The 24,907-nt window shown below is 38.1% G+C and overlaps 2 protein-coding genes across 3 annotated transcripts in view; one reads left to right on the top strand and one right to left on the bottom strand.

Moving 5' to 3' along the window:
* Positions 1–24,907, bottom strand: part of C10H12orf60 (chromosome 10 C12orf60 homolog) — a 105,689-nt gene that overhangs the window by 64,525 nt on the left and 16,257 nt on the right. The window contains exon 3 of one of the 2 annotated variants that reach the window (XM_010368467.1): positions 21,217–22,138. The exons of the other annotated variant lie outside the window; for it this stretch is intronic. Within the exon in view, the coding sequence (XP_010366769.1) occupies positions 21,383–22,114 (732 nt within the window). The 5' untranslated portion in view covers positions 22,115–22,138 and the 3' untranslated portion in view covers positions 21,217–21,382. Of the gene's footprint in view, positions 1–21,216; positions 22,139–24,907 lie in introns of those variants that run through there. 2 annotated transcript variants of the gene reach the window in all.
* Positions 1,661–19,423, top strand: ART4 (ADP-ribosyltransferase 4 (Dombrock blood group)). The gene is made up of 3 exons (XM_010368464.2): positions 1,661–2,249; positions 4,065–4,776; positions 15,511–19,423. Exons 1-3 carry the CDS (start codon positions 2,061–2,063, stop codon positions 15,600–15,602), a joined length of 993 nt encoding a protein of 330 aa, XP_010366766.1. The 5' UTR covers positions 1,661–2,060; the 3' UTR covers positions 15,603–19,423.

Genomic DNA, 24,907 nt, shown 5'->3' with positions numbered 1-24,907 from the left:
GTACAGTACTTGCTCAATAAAAGAAAAGTTTTACCTTATTTAAGCCTGACAACTTTATATAAGGTTAAGGAAACTGAGGCTAAGCATAAATTACTTGTTTTTTAAAGTCACTTCAGCCAACATTGTGGGTAGAACTAGACCTATAATTCAAATTTTCATATTCTAATTCTAGTTCTCTTCATGACATCTCAATATTCCAAAGTAACAGTTGCTAATAAGGAATCTTAAGAATTTTTAAAGTCTTAAAGGGATATTTTCACACACTGCTAGTGCTTACCATTAAATCTGAAAAACATGCATTCCATTGATCAGTAGTCACATCTCTAGAACTGCATCTTAAAAATTGTGAGAAACACACAAAGATTTATGTAGTTGAAAACAAGCTAAATATAAGATATTTATTAAATAAACTTTGGTGCAAATAATAACAATTAGTTTTATTTATTGGAAAATTTCTAGGTGCCAGATTCTAAGGGTTATAAATATATCAACACTAAAATGAAGTTGGTACTATTATTATCTCCATTCAACACATGAGGAAACAGAGAGACAGAGAAGTTAAGTAGCTTGTCCAAGATCACACATTTAGGAAGAGTGAGTACCAGGAATTGAACTGAGATGTCTTATTCAAGAGTCCATGTTCTAGTCACTTATCAATCTTTTTCTGAGACTGTACAGTCCGTGGATGCACCCATGCTATTCTATTGTGTGGCAGCACCTATATAATGGAATATAGTGAACCTTTTTTAAAAATATGTTTCAATAGGTATTAAATTATATAGGGACATGCTTACAATAAAATATTAAGGGGAATAAATAGTATGCAAAACTGCATACTATATTATTTCAGTTCTAGAAACGTGTGTGTGTGTATGTCTAAGGGTGTATAAATCAAACTCCAGACCTAATTAGTGGCTTTCTCCAAGTGATGGGTTATGTGTAATTTTTTCTCCTTTGTGCTTTCTAAATATTCTGAATATTTGTTAATGAGGCAGAACTGCTATGATCATCAGAAAATTTAGATTAAAAAATATTTAGGTTGCCAAAAAATACTAGAATACTTAAGAACAGCATTTAGTTTACCTTAAAAGTTAAAAATTGAATCCAGAAGTAAATATTTGCAAGAAAAACAATTACCAAGGATTGCTAACTTTTAGTTTCTTAAGTAATGAATCCAGAGTATAAATACAAAATATCTGCAAGAAAATATAATTTTATCAAGGGTTAGGAAGAGAGGAAGGATGTTCAGACTAGAAAGGGTAGTACCTAAAAGAGAGTGCTTAATAGAACTCTGCTGGATTAAGTTTGCACAGTGGACCCTATTTTGACTTATGTCAGCTCTACATAAACAGTCTCCTGACAGTCATCATTAGGATTCGCTGGAGACTGGGATTGTGTGGACAGACGGCCTGATATCTTCAGAAGTGAAAATGGGGGAAGAGCTTTGAACCCAGAGGTACAATCTCTGGATTGGAGAGTTTCAAAGGTGCCAGGGAAAAGCAGTTCAAAGAGCCTTCTTTTTGACAATAGCCCTAAAACACACTTAGCTCTGTGACAGCCCATCCTGGGCAGGGCCTATCAGCAGTGCCAGATGAGCCTATAGACACCCATCTTGAGGTGGCGCATTCCCAGCTGCCCTGCGCGCGCCAATCTTATCAGCTTTGATGGAAGCCTGAGGCTCCAGATAATGCTACTTGGCCCCAAACGCTGGACAGAGCATGCTTTTTCCTGTTTGGCTGGGAAAGGGAAGGCTGAACTGCTGAGTCTGACACTTAACAGGACTTCAGCATTCCCCTGAAAACAGACTAGATCAGAGATTTTTTTTTTTTTAATTGAAAAGTAACTTGGGTTCTCTTTAGAAACCCTTATTTGGTGCGCACATCTGGCTATTTCACAGAGATTTCAGTTTTGCAAAGAAGTTGGAGTTGATTTCTTCCCTCAGACAAGCTATTGGTTGTTGGTGGGCAACAGAAGTTGCTCAGCATAGACAGGAGCAAAAAAGGTTCCTGCTGAGACTGAACAAAAAGCTCAAAAGAGAACGCTTAAGAATTCGTCTCAGGATGAAGATGCAAGGGCAAAGGAGAAGTACTTGTGACACAAGCAAATGGGGTCCATTGATCAACAGATGCAAGAAGATTCTTCTCCCAACTACTGCAGCTCCTACAGTGATAAGAATCTGGCTCCTTGGAGGCCTGCTGCCATTCCTGCTGCTCCTCTCTGGCCTGCAGAGACCCACAGAGGGTTCTGAGGTAGGGGGACAATTGAGGAGGTGATCTCTTTATGATCAGTGCTCCAACAGAGCATTCACCTGGCCACAGCCTTTAAATGGCCCAGACCTTAGGCATTCAGTTTCTAGTTTCATTCCGATATTTTAACAAATCATGTTAGTAAAGAGTGTTGAAAACAATTATTAAAATTGTAGAATCCTTCATTGTTTGTACACTTGACATTATGGATGCTAGTGGCATAAAGTTATTTTCTTGATCCACTGTAAAAATTAAGTAAAATATTGCTTTCATAGTACAAACAATGCAAAATAAACCAAGTCTATTTGGCTTTAAACTCTATCATACAGATTGACTTAAGTTTTAAGTATTCTAATAAAGATCTGTGTAACAAAAAAACAACCTAATGTTAAGAGATGACAGAGTGCATATTTGAGATCTAGTAACATATTAACAAAGTTTCAGAGTTCCTCATGACAGTTGACAGAACATTATGTTATTGGTTTGGTTTGGCTCGGCTTGGTTTAAACAGATACCGTAAACCTATTTTAATGCCTGTTGTGAAGAGTTATTGGTTAAAATCGTTTAATCAGTCTTAAAAATGTGTTCTAGTTTACAAACTAGCTGATGCCTCATCATAAATAACACAGTAAAAATACCAAATGGGATGTTCTTTAAGTTCCAGTTCCAACATCCTTAATATTGACTGGATGGAATGTGATCCTTTAACATGTCCCTTAATGAGCACTGTTTATTAGGAAAACACCATTTCTTTGCCAAGAAAGAAATGTTTTAGAATTTATATAATTTATATACGGCTCTAAATGATAGACCGATGATATTCTGTGGACTTCTATTCAAATCTGTCACTTCAGTTTAACATGCACTAGATGTCAATAAATAACATTCTGTTGGCCACCCATTAGAAAGGAATGTCCTTTTCCAGAAGGGGAGGGACTTTCCTAGGCACATTCCTGGCCACTGTCCAACCCATGACTCACTCTGCTGTCCCCGAGGTGGACAAATGTACTCCACTGGCAACATGGGAAAAAACAACTGGGTGTGCTGAGTTTGGCTCTGCTCGTCTTCCTCCTGGGAGTTAGCCTGATGGCAAAGGGCATCAGTTCTCTGTTTCCCCATGACAAGAATCTTACCTGGGCAGGTCCCAGTTCAGTACTGCCTGCAAATGAGTTGGTCCCATTCTGGAATTTGCTCTTAACAAGCCACTTGCCATCAGACCTAACGATGTGACTGCTGTAGCATGCCTTTATTCAGTAAGAAAACAGATATTTTGGCTTTCGTATTTTGTTATTTTTATTATCAATGTTTTCAGAACCTGGGTAGACAAGAAGGTTGTTATTTACGAGAGCCCCTCCCCCCCCCAGTACTATTCACAGCTTAAGGATAAAGTTCAAGGATTTAATATAGGTTTTGGGCATTCACAAAAGTGATATTTTTGAAAACACTACTGAGGGAATAGAAAGGGGGGAAAGCAGAGGAAACAGAAAGTATAATTAAGCTATAAGATTATGAATTTTTTCTTCAAAGTACTTAATGTGCAAACATGCTGTGATTTTATTGATGTTAAAAGAGTTACTCCCTCTCTGGGGAGATGAGTTTTTCAAGTTTTCAGTAATTTATTTATCAAACCAAATTCAATCTCTAGCACAGGTCATTGACACAGGAAGGATTGGAACAGTGTAATGATTTTCAGTGAAACTTACTTCAGCAAATATTGGTTTCCAGGAGAAGACTTGGCCTTATAGAGTACAGCAAATCTGCAACCACATTCACCATCTGATTTGAAAAATTAAACTCAAGATTTTTCTTTTTTTATAGGTTGCGATGAAAATCGACTTTGACTTCACACCAGGTTCCTTTGATGATCAGTACCAAGGCTGTAGCAAAGAGGTTATGGAGAAACTAACTCAAGGGGATTATTTCACAAAAGACATAGAAGCCCAGAAGAATTACTTTGGGATGTGGCAAAAAGCCCACATAACCTGGCTTAACCAAGGAAAAGTTCTACCCCAGAACATGACTACCACACATGCTGTGGCTATTTTGTTTTATACATTGAACAGCAATGTTCGTTCTAACTTTACTAGAGCCATGGCCTATGTTGCCAGGGCTCCACAGCAGTATGAACGTTCATTTCAATTCAAATATTTACACTACTACCTCACCACAGCAATCCAGCTGCTGAGGAAAGACAGCATCATGAAGCATGGCACTCCTCTGTGCCATGAGGTGCATTATAGGACGAAGGATGTCCACTTCAGCGCCTACACAGGTGCCACCATTCGATTTGGCCAATTCCTCTCCACATCCCTCCTAAAAGAAGAGGCACAGGAGTTTGGGAACCAGACACTATTTACCATATTCACCTGCCTGGGTGCACCTGTACAATACTTCTCCCTCAAGAAGGAAGTCTTGATCCCTCCCTATGAGTTGTTTAAAGTTATAAATATGAGCTCCCACCCAAGAGGAAACTGGTTGCAGTTGAGGTCAACTGGGAACCTGAGCACATATAACTGTCAGCTGCTAAAAGGTATTCTTTATCTAAATTGAGGCCATTCGGGGTCACAGACCACTGCTCTTTTATAAAAGTTATTTTTTCTCAGTGGGCTTGAGGGGCAAGACCAAAAACATGAAAAGTGGCCTTCAGTAATGATGGAACTGACAGATTAGAGAAAAGCCACTTTATTGGCTTCTCTTTTCTTCCTGCTCCATTACCTCTAGGACAATAAGTTTTGCAATGAAATTATTGTGTAGAAAATTGCAGACAGACAGAGTAAAGCTTGACTGGAAGGTGGAGCATAAAGATAGCACTTTTAACTTCTCCCTCAAACTCATTGTTTTTGTCATCGTCATTACATGGATAGGAGTTCTAAAAGTAAAGCAAGAGGCAAGATATTTATTCATTAATTTTCTGTTCATTAACCATCTTCTATTGTGATGGGGGCCCCGGAAATACAGAATAAATAAAGCAAAATAATAACCGAGGAGGATTTTTAGTCTAATAAGAAATGGAAATATGAACAAATGTATACACTCAGAAGTACTAAGTGATATACCAAATATTTAAGCAATAGCTGTGGCTGCTCAGTGCAGGGAGCTACTCATTCTCCCCAGGAACAGTGAGGAAGGCTTCATAATAGAGAGCCACAGGGGACTTGTTGTGAGAATGGCAGTTTTCAATGAAAGAAAAGTCATTTCAAGCAGAGAATAGCTTGCTGTGGTTTGGATGTGTCTCCCAATAAGTTCCTGTGTTGGAAGCTTAATCTCCAATGCAACAGTGTTATGAAATGGGCTCTAACAAGAGATGATTGGATCTTTCCTAATAAGAGAGGATTGGATAAATGCATTAATGTTGTTATCATGTGAGCAGGTTAGTTATTGTGAGAGTGTGCTATTGTAAAGACAGTCTGATCACTGGTGTCTCTCTCTGTCTTGTATGCCCCCTTCTCTTCCACTATGTTATGGTATAACACAAAGGCCCTCACCAGATGCTGGAGCCATGCTCTTGGACTTCCCATCCTCCAGAACTGTGTGAAGTATATTTATTTTCTTTACAGATTACCCAGTCTGGGATACTCTGTTATTGCAACAGAAAACAGACTAAGACACAGCATGTGTTAATCACAAGGATTTCAAACAGCCTGGTGTCTTCTGAAATTCTGGGTGGCTGGTATGTAGGATGTGTAGGATATGGGAAAAGAATAGGAGTAGGAAGGGAGGAGGGGATTTATCCAGGTGGGAGAATTCTGACAGGGCCTTATTATAAAAGGTCTTGTATTTCATGCTAAAGACCTTTTAATTTTATGCTGTAGGTAATAAGAAGTCATTAGAAGTTTCAAAGAGTAGAAATCAATTTGATCAACATCTTAGAAAGGGCTCTGATGATATTGTGAAAAATGAACTGAAGCAGGAAAAATTAGAGATATCGAAATACAAAAAAAAAAAAATGTTAAACTTTTTTTAAGATAAACATGGCTGATTGAATTTTATGTTGCCACCTAGCCATTTCGTAGAGGGGTAGTTGTGTAGCAAATCCTGTGCTCTGTTAGATTCAGAAAAAAAAAAAAAAAAAAGACTGTCTTTATTAATATATAAATTTGTTCACACTCACAATTAGCTGGAACCCAGTTGCAGGGTCTACCTTCCATATATCCCCAAATTTGTCTTCGCTCTATCATTATTGCTATGATTTATAATTCAGGCTCTCAGCATTTCTCAACATTTCGGGGTGGTAGTGTTGCAAAGGTGTTCAAACTGGCATCTAGACTGAGGTCTAGAATCTGCTCACTCTGTCCTAGCTATAAATACAGACCAGGGAGAGGAGACCTATTAATACTGTCATCTCCTCACATTTCTCCTTGGAAGCATGGCAGCAAAACGAGTGAAATGAGTATCTGCCCCACAGACACAGGAGATTAGTGTTTGTAGAGGATGAAAAACTATAGTAGAATATGAAGAAAACAGTGAGATTTTGATAATAAACCAAAACATTCATAGCCAGGTTCCAGGATTCTTTAGAACTACACCTGACTAGGATATGATTACTTCATTCTCATCATGAATTTGGGGCATATAATTCTTCACTAGGATAGTAAGCACAGTAAAATACATTCAATGAAAAATTACAGAAGATGTATATCAAGCATTGAGTGGGAAACTGTGGGAAAGGAGTATATAATATAAACTATTACATTCTGCCACTCTATAAACCTCAAAGAAAAATATTTCAGGACACCCCCACCCAAATCAATGATATTTGCTTTCCTATGGCAAAACTACTCAAATGCAACTTTAACTTAGTTTTGAGTTAAGGTTTAGCTGGGATAGCCACATATATCACTAAATTCTGAAAGTTGGGTTGGTCTTAATGAAGTATTTGGAATCACAAATCACACTTAAGGGAATCAATAATCTTGTATTGCTCTGTAAGCTCCCTATGGTCAGGAACTTGACTGCGTAGTATTTGAGAACTAGGCAGGCAGGCAATTTGAGCCCAGATCCACTCTGTTTGAATTTATATCCCACTGTACCACTTAATAGCTATGTGCTCTTGGTCAAGTTGCTTAAACTCCAAGTTTTTTCATCTACCTAATAATCATCATAACAGAACCTCAGAAGACTTTTGTGAAAATGCAATAAAATGTAAAATTGTTGGCCGAGTGCGGTGGCTCACACCCATAATCCCAGCATTTTGGGAGGCCGAGGCGGGTGGATCAATTGAGGCCAGGAGTTTGAGAAAAGCCTGGCCAACATGGTGAAACCTCATCTCTACAAAAAGATGCAAAAAGTAGCTGGATATCATGGCGCACACCTGTAGTCCCAGCTACTAGGGAGGCTGAGGTAGGAGAATCACTTGACCCCAGGAGGCAGAGGTTTCAGTGAGCTGAGATCATGCCACTGCACTCCAGCCTGGGCGATAGAGCGAGACTCCATCTTAAAAGAAAAATAAGTAAATAAAATTATTTATATATTATATAGCATATAATAATAGTAAATTAGTGTTAGCTATTACTAACTTCAGTCCTCTGGCACATAGAAGTGCCCAGCCTATTTTGTTGAATGAGTGAATGAATGACGGTGAATGAATGAAGCATTCCCTTTTACACCTCTAAGCAATCTAAGCCTTAGACCAGATTACCATATAACACAATTAATTAAAAACAGTTCCAATATTTGAAGAAGGGAAAATACTCTAGAAGCTTCAACCGCTAGTCAAAAGTAAGCTGTTGTCACAATGTAAATGATCAACATGGTCACTTGCACTGTGAGTTACCACAACTAAATTTTTCTCAGAAATTTATCAATTAGAAGCTTGTGTGGCCATGCGGCAAAGCTTGTAAATGGCAGAATAAAAAATACCACTGGTCATGGAGGATAATATTTTCTTTATAAATTGAAGCTAAGAGGGAAGAGATAGGTCAGAGGCATCATATAATCAGCCAAGAGCTGGAATTGGAGCATCTTCTCACCCTCCACAGCTATGAAACTATGAGAAGGTAAAAGAAGGAGAGGAATAAGCTCACATTGCAGGGATGCCTTTCTTCCTTTGACCCCAGACTCTAAGGGTTGCAGAGAAGGCTGGTCCATCCTCTGGTTCCACCTGACCTAACTAAGCCTCATCTGCCATTGGCTAGTTGGCATCACAGTCATTTAGTTGAGGGCAAAAAATTGCAGTCGTGCCCCCTTACCTATGATTTTGCTTTCTCTGGTTTCAGTTACCCATAGAACATATTAAATGGACAATTCCAAAGATAAATAATTCCTAAGTTTTAAATTGTATGCCATTCTGAGTGGTGTGATGAAATCTTGTGCCTTCCCTCTTGGGATGTGAATCATCCCTTTGTTTGGGGGATCCACAGTCTACACTGTGAGTCACTTAGTAGCCTTCTCGGTTATAAGATCTGCTGTTTCAGTATTGCAGTGTCTGTTTTCAAGTGACCCGCGTTTTATTTCATAATGGCCCCAAAGTGCAAGAATAGTGATCTTGGCGATTCAGATACACCCAAGAGAAAGTGCCTCCTTTGAATGAAAAGTTTAAAGTTCTCGACTTAATAGAAAGAAAGAAAAAATTGTATGCTGAGGTTGCTAAGATCTACGGTAAAAATGAATCTTCTACCTGTGGAATTGTGAAGAAGGAAAAAGGAAGTCATGCTAGTTTTGCTGCCGCACTTCAAACTTTATCATTGGTGGTATATATACAGGAAAATAACATAGGGTTCAGTACCACCTGTAGTTTCAGGCATCCACTGGATGTCTTGGAATGTATCCACTAAGGATAAGGGGGCACTACTGAATACGGTACACAATATCTACCTCTTCTGATTTAAAAAATGGTTGATTGCCAGCCAGGTGCAGTGGCTCAAGCCTATAATCTCAGCACTTTGGGAGGCCGAGGCAGGTGGATCACAAGGTTAGGAGATTGAGACCAGCCTGACCAACACAGTGAAACTCCATCTCTACTAAAAATACAAAAATTAGCCAGGCGTGGTGGCACGCACCTGTAATCCCAGCTACTCGGGAGGCTGAGACAGGAGAATCGATTGAACCCGGGAGGCAGAGGTTGCAGTGAGCCGAGATTGCGCCACTGCACTCCAGCCTGGGCAACAGAGCGAGCCTCCGTCTCAAAAAAAAAAAAAAAAAAAAAGTTTGATTGCCTTCAGAATGTTTTCTGTGATTCGCTACAGTGTTGGTTGTTGTTTGTTTGTTTTTTTGTTTTTCTCTCAATCCATAAGCTAAGGAACATCAGAAAGTCATTTCTTGATAAGCAGTACTTACCCCAGCATTCTGGAGCAGTATCGGACTGATCCGTACATAAACAATAAGAGGAAGGAGGTAGTGTGTCTTTCTTATCTGGGGTCCTTAACAGGGAGGAAGTAAGATCAGCGGACTCGCCCCAAACCCGACTTTCTAGATAGCTGCTGTTTCCCACTTCACTGCTCCACTAATCCCAGCCTAGGGAATTAACAGATGATGCTCTGGAGCACTGATATCTAACTCCTCACGAAACTGAAATCTTCTCTGGACACTGTTTCTCATTCTTTCAGCCTTGTTTTGTTTCATGAGCAGGAGCCACAAGTTATTCTGTGTCCCCAGAAGTCCCTATAAGCCAAGTGAATTATGTTTTCTCTCCTGTTCCCTCTCGATCTGACAGACATGATACTGGAAAGACCACGTGAAGACCTTTACAATTACCCAGCCAGCATACCGTAATTCTCCCAAAGAAGAGACAGTATATTAAAGAGCATAGCTTCCCCAGTCCTTCAATTTATGCTAAAATTGGTCCTGTTAACTCGTGACTCAAGTTTAAAGAGTTTCCAGGAATCTTTTTTTTTTAGAGAGACAAGAGATCAAATTAATAGCATTATACTACTGAAGGAAGTAAATTTGCAAAAGAAAAAATTGTCATTCTAAACTAACAGCTTTCGCTTTCCCCTCTAATTATTCTATCACCCCTCACATGACCTATACTCGTTGCCATAGAAACAGGTGTTTTCATGCCCATTGGAAGACTCAAAATATGTTAACAGAATGTTAGTTATTTGCCCTTAATCTTGCTTCTGTCAGCAAAATAACCTACGCCAAAAATCTGTAGACACACAAATACATGCTCTGTTCTGTATCATTGGATTCACAAAGAACAGGGATTTATTTGTTAAAATGTTTCACATAATCAAAATTCTTAACGTGTTTCTAGAAAAATATAGGCAATTGTTTGCAGTCAGCCTGGTTTTACATGTAAACTTCACTTTTGAAAAACCTGTATGATTCTGGTGGGGAGAAAATGAATGAATGCATGTAAAATCTCTTAGAACAGTATCTGACAAATGTAAGTACTCAAAACTTTTGAGATACTATTACTATTACCATTATTATTATTTATTTTATTAGATTTCCATTTCTTCCCGTTTTCTTTTACTCTGGGCTTCAATTATCTAAAATTAGTTTACCCTATTTGTGGCATCACAATGACCTTGAAGTAGAGTGCCTGTCTCAGATAAATGGATGAAAGAATGAGTCATTGAATGAATCTGGGAGACCACATGGCATGGTGGGAAGTGAATACACTTTGGAGCCAGAAAGATTTGGGCGTATGTTAGCAGCTAGGTGGCCTTGTGCAAATGACTTAACCTCTGAGCCTGTTTCTTCATTTATAAAATGGAAGTGACACTCACCTTGTGGGAATGCTGTGATAGCATGGGTGTCTCTACATCCTCTCAAACACAACTGAAAAACTCTGGGAAAGTACTTTGCACATGGAAGTGGGACAATGGCTTAATGGCACAAACTTGTGCTTCAGTGAAATTGATAGTAAAAAGAGAAACAAAGGAAGAGGCAGAAAGAATAATGCTTTTCATTTTCGGGTGCTAAGTTTTTGCTAGGTAATATTCTAAAATATTAACAGTCTTGCTCCTTGCATTTTGACAGAAAGAGGCTATAGATAGCATTTGCCTCAAACACTAGATTAACTTGATATAGTGCACGTCAGTTTTGCCTTTTTCTGTTTTTTAAGAGACTATTTACTTCTGAACAGTCTGATAAAATTCAGATTCAAATTCCATGAAATAGAAGTTATAATCATTATGTATTTCTTCCAGACTTTATACCCTAAGGGTGAGATGACCAAAATCAGGTTATAATACATTGATAAAATGATATTGGTTTAACAGTTTAGTTTACAAAATGCTTTGACACCCGTTATCTGTTTAGGTTTTACAACCACCCTGTAAGTCAGGTTATTGACTCCGCTGTACTGATGTGAATGCTGAGATTCACAGAGCTTAAGTGATTTGCGTAAAATTATTCACAGTTTACAAATGACAAAAATAGGATCCTTCCCCATGTTTTCTAATAAGAATTCCAGGACAGTATTCTCCACAGACTGGTTTCAGGGGATTCATTCATTCTTCAGCAAATATAACTGAGAAACTGCCATTAGTTTTAAGCTTCTTGACTATGACTGTTTACATTATACGTCAGTTCACACACACATAAATATGCAAATACACACATATTCATAAAATACAACAGTTATCCTTTTCACAGGCAGTGTAATGCTAGTGTTTTCCATTCTAACCTATTTTATTACATTATTAAACAATGATGACTATGACCTCCTAAGCTGATGTCACAACCCGTCCATGGATCACATTCTCCAATTTTAAAAAAATACTGTAAAAAGGTAAAGAGAAAATTAAAATCTTTGAAGAGATAGTCAAATAGAAAACTAAAGACAACTACAAAAGTAAAAAAAAAAAATGTGAGGTATCCTCAAATAAAACACTTTTCAGTTTGTAATTAATTTAATGCACAGCTGTCTTTCATTTATTTTCCTAAATACATGGTCCATGTAACAACAGTAATGATAATAATACCAGGTAGAAATGATAATGGCCATACAAGAGATAGAGAAAAAGTATCAACAGTTACTTTAACTTGACATAAAATTAAAAGGAAGCTATTTTTAACATCCTAATTATTATAAAGAGGGCTTATGAATTTTGTTGAAGAATGAATATGATTACAAGACCGTAGTGTCTCTATGTTTGTCTCTTATTTGGGCATCTTCATAATAGCAGCTATCATTCATTCATTCAACAAATCATTATTTATTGGGCACTGGCTATGTCCTAGGCACGATCCTAGGTGTAGGGAAGGAAATAGGTGAAAATCCCTGCCCTTGGGGATTTACATTCTATTGATGTGAGGCAGAAATAAACAAAATAAAGAAGTAAATTATGTCGTAGCTGGCAGGCGTTAGGTACTAAGGTGAAAAATAAAGCAGAGTAAGGAGATAGGGAACACCATGGGAGGGAGTGGCAATATTAAACTGGGTGATCAGGGAACACTTCACTGAGAGGGTGACATCTGAGCCAAGGTTGAAAGGAGATGAGACAGCCAGTCCCATGAATATCTGAGGAAAGAGCATTCCAGGAAGAGATCACAGCAAGTGCAAATGCCCCAAGTTAGAAGCAACACCAAGGACGCCAGTGTATGGGAATGAATGAGAGAAAAGTAGTAGAAAGTGAAGACAGAAGATGATGTAGATTTGATCATATAGGACCTTGAAGGCAGTTGTAAGGACTTTGACTCTTCCTCTTAGACAGGATACTACTGAGAAGTTTTGAGCAGAGAACATAGAAGATTGTGTCCAAACTGATCTAGCAGCCCAGTAGAGAATAAACTGTAATAAGGTCAGCAGAGAAACCAAGTAGGGGGCTATTTCGATCATTCAGATGACAGATGAAGGTGGTAGAGTGGAGGCAGTAATGTTTGACCAGATTCAGAGCCAAGAGGAGGTCCTGACACACTGGAAGTGAAGAGTGAGGGAAAAAGAAGAGTGAAGGATGACTCCAAGGTTTGGCTAGAGTAACTGAAAGGATGCAGGTGGCACTCACTGAGACGGAGAAGCCTGGGGATGGAGTAGATTTCAGAGCTGGAGTTTGGTATTTGACACGTTATATCTGAGCTGCGCAATAGTAACCCAAGCAGAAGTGTTGAGTGCACAGTTGGATGCATGAGTGTAGAAGTCCCGAGGAGTGACCCAGGATGGAAAGATAAATTTGAGGTCAGTGGGTGATCGGTGCTATTTAAAGCCATGAGACTGGATGAGCTCCCCACAAAAGTGTGTAAATAAAGGAGAGAAAATGTCCAAGGACCAAACGTCAGGACACTCCCATTTTAAAAGGTCAAGTACAAAGAAGATGGAGAGGCTGGATGTGTTGGCTCACACCTGTAATCCCAGCACTCTGGGAGGCTGAGGTCGGTAGATTGCTTGAACTCAGGAGTTCAAGACCAGCCTGGGCAAGATGGTAAAACCCTGTCTCTACCAAAAATACAAAAAAAATAGCCAGGCATGGTGGCGTGCGCCTGTAGTCCCAGCTACTTGGGAGCCTGAGGTGGAAGAATCACTTGAGCCAGGGAGGCTGATGTTGCAGTTAGCAGAGATCGCACTGCTATACTCTAGCCTGGGCGACAGAGCAAGACGCATCTCAAAAAAAAACATGGAGAAGGAATGGCCAGTGAGGGAGGACAAAACCGATAGAGCTGGTGTCCTAAGAGCAAAGTGAAGAGTAAGTATCAAGGAAGATGGAGTGATTCACTATCATAAATATGGTTGATAGGTCAAATACAGTGAGGACTGAGAATTGACATTTACATTCCAGGAAGTTCAACATATAATCTCTTGAATCAGACTCTCTAGGTTAAATACTGGCTCTGTCGCTTACTGTGTGGCCTAAGAGAGACCCTTAAGCTCTCTAAATACTGGGAAAGGGTGGGACTGGAAATCCTTCTGATCTTTAGCCTCAATGAAGAGGAAAGAAAATTGTTTGAGAACCATTCTAATGACTGACCTGCTAAAGCGGTATTAATGCTTCCTAGGTCTCTGTAGGGATTCACATAATTTGATTTTAACACAAACTTTGACAAAAGTTTAGAAATATGTATGCTCTTAATTTTCCTTGCCAACTCTTATTGGTGAAAATTGAGGTCTTGAAAATTACTGTATCTACTCCAGCCAAATAGTAGTACTCCAGCCAAGATGGAGTGAGACCTCCATCTCAAAAAAAAGACAGAAATTACTATATATATATACATATATATATATACGCACAGAGTACATTTCTGTCTTTTCTGTCTTGAATTTCTACTTGTGTGTGTGTACACACACACACACACACACACATTCCTGTATAGAAATTCCAAAAAACTCAAAAAAATATATATATATAGTGTGAAAATAGTAGAAATGCATTTCTCTCTGGTTATCCTATCAAACAATATGAGCAAATATTGAGGCAATTAGAGTTGAATCTCTTCCTCCTATAAACATCTTTTCTACCTTAAACAATCAGTGAAGACTGGCTGAAAAGAGATTCTAGTCTTTATTTAGACTATTCTTTACAACGTTTCCATCTCCCATCTCATTTCAGTCCCCATCCCATTGTATGGTCAATTATTAGTTATATCTGACAATTTTTTTTTCCAGTTTTGCTTCCACACCGAACTGACTGCTAACCTGTCCCACATTTCCTGTGAAAGGTGTATATGTGTACTTAGTACACACACATACACACACACACACTCGAAACAGGACTGTGTTAATATTTCTTGCTCACCTTGTAATGAAAAATTCTATGGATGGACATGTAATACACAGACAAACAGTTTAGTGGTTAAGAATGCAGAATTGAGACAAACTGGCCAAATTTGAATGGTGCCTACACTACTTACGAGATGTGTGACACTGGCAAGTTTTATCACATCTCTGTGTCACAATCTCATCAACTAAAAACCAAGGATAATGACAATAAAAATCTCATAGGTTTGTTGTAAGGCTTAAGTAAGTTAATATATAGCAAGGGCTCAAAATAGATACTAGCACAAAAATCAGCATTCAGTTTGCGTTAACTTTCATAATGGTGATGAAGATGATGATAATTAAGATGGAGATAATGATAACAGTGATTATGCTGCTGGTGATGATAAAGATGGAAAATCAGATCTCTACCACCAGCTGGCTGGGTTACCTGGAAGTACATCTTTTAACCTCTTGGTGTCTGTTTCATCATCTACAAAATAAGCAAATTATGTTCAAAAAATCTAAAAGAATGTGTTTTAAGTAGCTAACTTCAAATGTTTTTATTAGGAATTTTCTAAGTTAAGAAAGTGGATCAATCAAGAAATGAGGTGGTTAAAAAAAAAAAAAAAAAAAAAAAAACTCTGCTACCTAAAATATCTCTAACTTTTGTTTTGTTTTTTACAGCTTCCACCAAGAAATGCATCCCTGATCCTATAGCTATTGCATCTCTCTCCTTTTTGGCCAGTGTCATCATCTTTTCCAAAAGCCAAGTATAAAGGAATCTTGTGACTCCTTTTATTTAAAAAAAATTTTAAATAAAATCTTTTTTATTGGCCTTTCAGCTAGAAATGTAAATTTGTTTTCCAGGAAGGATGATCCCATAATAATTCTGCTGAAACCAGTACATGGCCTCCTCTTTGTTAATTCTCTTATGCCTTTCCTTGCACCCCTTTGCCTTATTTCAATCTGAGCACCCTAAGTACTCTTGGGGAAATCACTCTGCCCATCTAGCAACTGATGCAGAGCTGGCTCAGCCCACTGACTGTGATTGGCCTGTAACTCAGGCCTTAGCCAATCAGTATATTTCTTCTTCATGGACACAAAGATTCATGCTGGAATAGAAAATGATCCAATCAGAGCCTGTGAGATGCAATCAGGGTACTTGTTTGGAAATGCAATTGGAAATAGAATGGGAGCTTCTTTTCTGAATGGATATTAATGAAAGCAGGGTAGGAGCTTATAGCTTCCAGTAGAGATCCTGCCACCAGGAGAGGAGACCCTACCTCCTTGAGAAAGGACCTAACACAACAAAGGAAGAGCTGATAAATGAAAAGAAACTGAGACCTGATGAGAGTGTATAAGCCTCTGGATCCAACTTTGCCTAAACCTGAATACTCCAAGATTTTTCATTATATAAATCAATAATTTACGGTTTTGCCTGCATAATTTGAATTAGATTTTCTATGTCAAGCATCAAGCAGTTGAAGGAGTTCCAGTGAATACAAGGACTCTTCCTTTTTTTTTTTTAATTTAGTTATTCCAAATAGGAAGAAATCAAAGAAGATCAAGTTAGAAAGCAAAGAACAAATTCTTCACCAAACGGAAAAGCTTTGAACCCCAGAGATTAACCAAGGTGTGAATTTTCTTCAGATATTTTTATGAGCATTCAAGATCAAGCTAGTATGGCCTCAGATGAGAAGACACACGGAAACTTGAGAAATAAAAGGGAAAGTTAATGAAACATGTTAGTGAAATCTCATTCACCAGCACTAATGGGTGTTCATGCATGTTCCTAAGACATTACAAAAGTTAAAATTTAAACTCATATGTTAATTTATAGAGAACTTGATGGCAAATTTAAGTCTTCATAGCAAATATAAATATTAGGAAAACATAAGGGTATGTGTGAAGGTTAACAGAGATTATGAGAGGAAAAAAACACTGATTACAAACAAATATCAGCGATATAGTGAGGTCTCATTACATGTAAACTAGCAGATACAGAGAAGTATAAATTGTTGAATTGCATAGCTGGAAATGTTCTCTAACGCTTCCCTCAGGTAGTAATTTAGGTAGGGACCTAAGGGATTATTTAACCTGATCATGATCACTTAAAGACCCTGGTATCAAGCTAAATGGAGTAAAGATGTGGGCTAACTCTAAAATTTTGGATTTTGAAAGTCCATGCTCCTTATCCCTTCTGAGATTCGGATAAGAAGCAGCAAAACTGAAAATCAGTCCATCTATTTACTCTCCATAGGACTTCCTGAATGGCCTGTGTCATGATCAAAGAAACAGAATGGGGAATAAGCTACATAAAATTACCTGGCAGGGAGTTCAGACATCTCTGTACTATCCTTCTTTACATTGGGATTTGAAACTAACAAGGCCAAATCACCTCTGTCACCTAGTTGCAGTAGCCTCTACAGTCAATAAAGGAAAGAATTTCTGCCAGGCATGGTGGCTCACCCCTGTAATCCCAGCAGTTTGGGAGGCCGAGGAGGATGGATCACGAGGTCAGGAGTTCAAGACCAGCCTGGCCAGCATGGCGAAACCCCGTCTCTACTAAAAATACAAAAATTAGCCAGGCATGGTGGTGTGCGCCTGCAATCCCAGCTACTTGGGAGGCTGATGCAGGAAAATTGTCTGAACCCAGGAGGTGGAGGTAGTGCAGTGAGCCAAGTTCACACCACTGCACTCCAGCCTGGGCAACAGAGTGAGGCTCGATCTCAAAAAAAGAAAAAAAGAAAGAATTTCTACAAACAGACAATTTATGTGACTTGCATAGGAGAGCATCTTTGGCAGTTTGTTGGCTACCTAGTAGAGAGTACTGGGGGCATGGCTCTGGGAGCAAGCTCTTCCAGTGAGCATTGATGAGTCAGTAATGACATGCTATGTTGGGAAAAGCCAACCAACATCTTAAGTACATTTTTCCTGTGCCATAGAAATGCATGTATTGAGCCATACTATGTACAAAGCACTTTGGGGATTAAAAGTTGAGAACACTAGGCCAGATCTCTCATGAGTTTACAATCTCTTGGGAGAAATTAAGAACACAAGCAAGCCACAAGTGAAAGGCCAAAAAAAAAAAAAAAAAAAAAAAAGCGAAAATCAAGTTTTCTGTTCAAAACAATTCAAAAGAAAGATTTCTTCCAACCTAGGCAAGAAGAGACAGCTGGAAGGCTTTAAGTAAGAGGCTGCATTTGAACCAGCCCTTAGGGCTCTAGCCTGGGAGAAGGGGTGAGCGGAAGGAGAAAAAAAGAAAGAGTATGTGCCAAGTGTGTAGTGCTCAAAACAAGGCCAAATATTAAATGCTTGGAGCTGAGACAAAAATGTGATTCCTCTGGCCTATGGTTAGATAAAGCTTTCTATCAGAGATGAGGTTTTATTTAGAGGAAAGTAGAAAATAGAAGCAGATACAGAATGATCGATGTATGTACAGCATAAGGTCCGGGAGCAGACAGGTCTGGCAGAGAGTGAGGGGTAATGTGGGCTGGACAGGCAATTTGAAGCCACTCAGTGAAGCTAAAAAGTCAGCCAGAAGCATTTGACTTCCATGAGAAGCCATAATTTTCCGAGTAAGACAATTCTCCTAAAGCGTTGACTCTCCAGGCACAAGCACCAACAGCATCCTTTAAGAACTCGTTAGAAATGTGAATTTTAGAGCCCGATCCCAGACTACAGAATCAGAAATTGAACAGTCTGTTTTCATAAGTCTTCTAGATGATTCTGCTATACACCAACATTTGAGAACACTGTGACTTACATGATTATGATCCTTAGGGGAATAGCCAAGTTTCTAAAAATGATAACTTAGTTCTAACTCCTGCTGCTGTTTTACAGATCAAATCTCTGGAGACAGAAACGATTCTCTTAAAATTATATAGATTCATGAGTTTGGTTAAGAATAAATGTACATGGTTCACATCCCCTCAGTCTCTCCCTATAGTCCAAAGTTTTTGAGCAAGGAGTCTGTAGAGTATTGATTTAAATTGATTCAAAGTCTAAGTTACATGTTTATGAAACTCTAAGAGACTAGTTTTAGAAATTCCACTGTAATTTCTGCTGGGATAAATTTGTTAGGCTGGGATATCTTTCAAAGATAACGTGGATGCTCAAATATGTGTAAATTCATGCAATTGTTAACAGAGACTGTGCTATAAGGAATACTTATGTCCTATAGTAATTTTATTAAAGAAATACATGCATCTCTCCTTTTGATGTGTACAGAAACATACTGTTTAACCTGAGGAAGCTGATTGAAACAGGAAAAATTTAAAAAGTAAAAACAATCCATGTAATACTTTACTTTTATAACAAAGTGTTCTCTTTAATATGCTTATTAGATTATCCTGAAGTTCTCTATTTACTCTTTTTTAAAATAATCCAATTAAAGAAAATTTCAGTAGAGTTTGTTTTGCTGGAAGAATCAGGATTCTTGTACTGAGTTGTCTAATGATATTAATCAAATTGATTCACACTGAATGAACTAGCTCTTGATTTGGTAAAATTCAACAAGCATTTATTGAACTAGGTGCTTTCAGAAATACCAAGATGCAGCAAACATTGGCAACTGATAAAGAAAAAAATACAAGTAGAATAGGATTTCCTTTTTTATAATAGTAAATGATCATGTGTTGTGTTCTGTTGTGTGGCAGTTCACTTTTTCCTCCCTATTTATGCTTCATTCAAACAGCTAGGCCATGCCATGTTCACAGCCTAGAGGAGGAATGAGACCAGGCATAGCATAGAAACACATGAGTCCCCCCCACTTTGTTCTTCAAATATCGAAGGATATTAGAGAAAATGAGAGGAACCCACAACCAAAGTATTTGAGAGACATTAAATGTGAGTAATAGGTTTGAGAAAAAATACAGCCTTTCCTCAGTATTTCCATAAGCCAAGAGGCAGTAGCAGACATGATGTCATTAGAGTGGTCAGACTGGTGGTACCCAGTAGTGGGAAAATGTGAAACACTGTAAATGATCACCAGCCTAACAACAGCCACCAGCACTTGAAGACCACTCATCTTTATTGAAGTGGGCACTTCCCATCTCTAACACCCTGGTTGTCATTCCCACTGGCATCTGGCAAGGACTTCCTGTGAACTGCCATCAGCCATTCTTCCAGTCACTTCACAGAAGGACTCTGCACCAAGACTTTTCTTGGTCCTTGTCTCATTCACTTCCATATGAATCCCCCTAGCTGTTGCATCCAACATTCTGAAACATAATTCTAAGACTAAAAAGAGATTGAAACCCTAGGCACATATATGTCTAGAAAAAGCAGCAAAGTGAGAGTCCTGTCTCCCTTCTCCTCTCTCTCACCCTGTGTGTGTGTGTGTTTATGTGTATGTGTGTGGGTATGTGTGTGTGTGTATATATATGTGTATATATATGTTTCTTCTGAGGTGGTGGCAGCAAATGAATCAATTTAACATCCTGTTCAAAATAATAGAGTTCTTAACAGAAACCTATTACAAATAAGCAAGATTTCAGCCTTGCTGTGGAGAGAAAATGAGAGTTAATATATTGAAACTCATCCTTTTTCCAGGACCTCCCAGCTCTGGTAATGGTCAAAATCCACTTGACCCTCCCTACCAAACATTCTGAAATGCTTACCATTTGTCTGAGGATGGAGAAGGGATTCCTTATTTTAAATGACAATAGTAATTACAATGATGACTTTGGCTTGGAGTTGTCATTGCTTTTCCTATTCTCAACAGAGTTTCTATCAAGGTATCATGTGAAATAGTTAACTTCAAGGCCAATCTTAGGAGTACACACTCATTTACAATGCATGAGAACCAAAGACTTATGGTAGACAAAGAGACTGTCCTATCTCATCTCTTTAAATACAAGCACATCTCAGATATCCTACTTCTGCAAGTGTTTTCTTTGTGAAAATCTTTTCTTTGTGAAAGGCTAGAGTACCTCCATTTTTCCACCTCTAATCTCCTAATCATAAGACCTCGGAAGGAGACAAATGAGAATGAACTATCTGCTCTAGTCTTACTCACATAAGCAGGAAAAGTCTACTATTGCTCATTCACTGTTCTTATTTACTTATGAATGAATCATATCTAAAATATTTAGTGATGGCTTCTGATCGTCAAAGTACTGAAGTATATAGAAATTGGTATATGAGTGACAAAAATTGAGTTTATTTTGTTTCCCAGGCCTAGGCTGTCTATCTAATGACAACATTTACAGTTTACCTGGACTTCTCACTGGAAATAGAATAGTTAAGAGTGGGAACTACTTTAGGGTTGTTTTAATTATGCTTTAAGATGAAACATAATATTTAGAAACATCCTCAAATGTAATACCACTTTGTTTTTTTCAACAATATATTCTTCTTAGTGACTGACATTTCAAACAGGCTGAGTTATTTATTTTAATAAAGCAAAACTACAGGTAAATGTTTTGCCAGATGACTTTCATGTATTTATGTTCTAATATACCATGTTTGGCACCAAAAGATCTTAGAAACCACTATGAAAAACCATAAGATTTGAATTAGTTTTCTGACAGAAATGAACAGTTCTGTTGCATCCCTACTTGTCACTGGCTTTCTTAAACACAGAAATATTCATTTCCATAGTCTTTATGGCTTTTTGGAGAATCTCTAAGATTGGTCCCATAGCCTTGACAATTTGTTCCAACAAATCTGCTGCTGACTCTCTGGAATTTTTGGAATCCTCAGTTTTTAGTGCATCCTGCAGTTTTTTCAAGGTGTCTGTCATAGTGGTTTTGGAAGAATCTGGACTCCTGGTTCTCTCAGATGTGGTGACATCTGATTGCTCTTTGGTGTCTTCTGTATAGAAGTCACTTAATTGAAGATTCATGACGGGGAATTTCATCAAGTGTGAAAGAGAAGATTCCAAACTCCCAAGGATGTTACTGCTGTTTAGTGCAGAGATGATGACTGGTGTATGGGCACTTTTGAACACTTCTTTAGCTGACTGATGCAACTCCTCTACACTGGTACCCTTCTGAACCATAGAGCACATGGCCATTGCAACCTTGGAACCTAAAGACTCCTTTTGAATTTTGTCAAGTTTTGCATCCACTACAGATTGCATCTCAAAAATTTTGAGCATTTGCTCAAAAAAATCCTTAATGTTACTATTGTTTTTCACAGCCATCAAAAGGATTTCAGTGTTCATACTGCGATTAAACAACTCAGTCAGTGTGTTTGTGACAGAAGCAAAATGTTGTACATGAAAGAAGAACATTTTGGCAGCTTGAATCAGTCTCTCTTTATCTTTTTCTGACTCTGAAGACATTTCTTCAGCAAAGAAGTTTCAGCACTGCAAAGCAAAGCAGTAATCCAAATGAAAACTAAAAGTCGATTTGGCAACCATAAAAAACTGAAAGTATAGTCTAAATATGAGGATAACTCCTGCCAAGGGCAGGAAAGTTATACAAACATTAAAACAAAAATGATACTTTGCTTCAATAAAGAAATAAATAAATAAATAAATAATTAAAACAGAGTAGAATAGGGTTGTATCACTGAATTTATACCACATATCAAATACTGTATGCTGGATCCCAAATATATGGATAGATTCATATACTGAATTACACTACACTCAAGGATATTACCCTTGATAACTATTCAGTATAGTGAAAAATATTGGATAAAGCATTACAAATTACATAGAGGGTCTCCGGTTCCAGTTAAGGTAGACTAAGTACACTCCATCCAATCTTTCCTACTGATTACAACTAAAAATCTGAACTGAATATATAAAATCCCTATCAGATAATGCTGAAAGCTAGATGACAAAAGGCCAAGGAAGTAGGGAGTACGGCATTGAAACGACAACAAAGCAATGAAGCTCTCTGACTTTGTGTTTGAGGGGTGGGTGTTTTGTTGTCGTTGTTGTTTGTCTTTTCCTCCTTCCTATATATCCCACCTTGGGCTCTAGGGCCGCCTGGAATTAGAACTGTGAACATGCCCAAACAGGGAGAGCTCCAAAAAAAACCTACTCTGCCTAGCAAATCAGGAGCAGGGGCCTCTGCCGGTAGATCCCTTTTGATCTAGTTGCCGGCAACAAAATGGTAGCCCCCCCGCCCCCCACCGACCTAGCCCTCTGTCTGCCCTCAACTAGTCATGAGCAGGAGGCAGCCCCAAACACTTCTGATTTCAAGCGCTAGGAAGTAACAGCAGTGCCACCCACCCCCATCCCCTACTCCCCACCCCACCCACACACACATCTCACAAGCACAGCAGAGGTCAGTCAGCACTTTGCCCCTGCCCCTGCCAACTGGCAGTGAAAAGGCTGTCCTTATGGGGTGGACCCCTTTTCACTCTTCCCACTCCACCCTGGGCAGAAGCAACCGTCGTGCAGGGATGGTGGTAGTGACCTTGCAGGCTCCTTTCTCTCACTGCTTTGTCCCAAGATGAGAACCAGTTGCAATGGGAAGAGCTGAAACTGTTTTCCAGCCAGAACACCAGGAAAGGGGACCCCTGGGAATCAAACAGTGGGTGGCAGACCACAGAAAGAAGCAAAAATTATAACCAAAAAATAGCACTGTTGGGATTTTCAATGCATGTAGACTCAATGTATATGACAATTATGTCATAAAGGAGAGAGGGTAAGGAGACTTATGTAGCTGAAAGACTTCTTGATTTCACTTGAAGTGATAAAATATTAATTCTAAGCAGATTGCGTGAAGTGTGGAAGTATATTATAATCTCTAGAGTAGCCACTAAAAACAGAGCAGGAAACAATGGGGCCATGGAAGCAGAGATGGGGGTGATGTGGCCCCACATTCAGGGCTGATGATGGCCACCAGAGCTGGAAGAGGCAAGGAATGGATTCTCCCTCAGAGCCCCCAGAGGGAGCGAGGGCCTGCTTGACTTCAGCCTTCCAGCCTTGAGAACTCTGAGAGGGTACATTTCTGTTGTTTAAAATCACTAAGTTTGTGGTAATTTGTGACAGCAGCCCTAGATACTAATATAGATTTTGGTCAATAGGCAAATTAAAATGAAACTTCACAATTATATAAGTAACTACTTATATTACTCAAAAGATGGTTTGAAAAGGAAAACAGAGAAGTTTTAAAAACAGAACAGAAAAACAGAAAACTAATAATAAATGTTACACTTAATCGAAGCATATCAATAGTTACATTAAATATGCATTTCTAGAACTAATAACTAAGTTTCACAAGGTTGAAAAATACAAGATCAAATGTACAAAATCAATTGTATTTCCATATATTAGCAATAAAATAAAAATCAGAAATTAAAATTAAAACAATGACCTTTACAATATCATTAAAAATATGAAATATTTATAGATAAATCTGACAAGAGAGATGAAATATCTCTACACTTAGAACTGTAAAATATTGCTGAGAAAAATTAAGGAAGACCTAAATAAATAGAAAGATATATATTGTTAATGGACCAAAACACTCAATATTGCTAAGATGTCAGTATTCCTCAAATTAATTTATAAAAACAACATAATTCCAATAAAAAATTCCAGCAGCTTTTCTGATATATAAAAGACAATAAATGTTCTCTTAATAGAATTAAAATAGAAATCAACAAAGATACACGAAAAACTACAAAATATTATAAATTAACACACCCTTAAATAATCAAAAAAGTCACAAAAATAAAGAAAATATTTTGAACTGAATGAAAATGAAAATATATCAAAATCTGTGGGATGAAACTAAAGCAGTGCTTAGAGAGAAATCTGTAGATTAAGTGTTTATATTAGAAACGAAGATATAAAATGAATAATTTTAACTTCTATCTTAAGTTAGAAAAGAAGGACCAAACATTCAAACTAAGCAAAAGGAAAAAAATAATACAGAGTAGAAATCAGTGAAATTCAAAACAGAAAAAATAGACAAAATCCAATAAAACTAAAAGGTGTTTCTTCGAAAAGAAAAACCAATAAAATTGTTAAACTTCAAGCCAGATTGACCAAAAAAAGGAGAGAGAACACAAATTACCAACATAAAGAATGAGATGTCACTACTCACCCTACAGACATAAGGATAATGAGAGAACACTATAAACAACTCTGTGTGCACAAATTCAACAATCTAAA

The sequence above is a fragment of the Rhinopithecus roxellana genome, chromosome 10 (assembly GCF_007565055.1).
Source record: "Rhinopithecus roxellana isolate Shanxi Qingling chromosome 10, ASM756505v1, whole genome shotgun sequence".
Lineage (NCBI taxonomy): Eukaryota > Metazoa > Chordata > Mammalia > Primates > Cercopithecidae > Rhinopithecus > Rhinopithecus roxellana.
This window is presented reverse-complemented; position numbering and strand designations above follow the sequence as displayed.

Bases quoted from the DNA above. Each gene is read 5' to 3' on its own strand.
- ART4 (XM_010368464.2), top strand. From the start codon at position 2,061: ATGAAGATGCAAGGGCAAAGGAGAAGTACTTGTGACACAAGCAAATGG. The intron at 2,250-4,064 runs GTAGGGGGACAA...CTTTTTTTATAG, and splicing joins GACCCACAGAGGGTTCTGAG to GTTGCGATGAAAATCGACTT. The intron at 4,777-15,510 runs GTATTCTTTATC...TGTTTTTTACAG, and splicing joins TAACTGTCAGCTGCTAAAAG to CTTCCACCAAGAAATGCATC.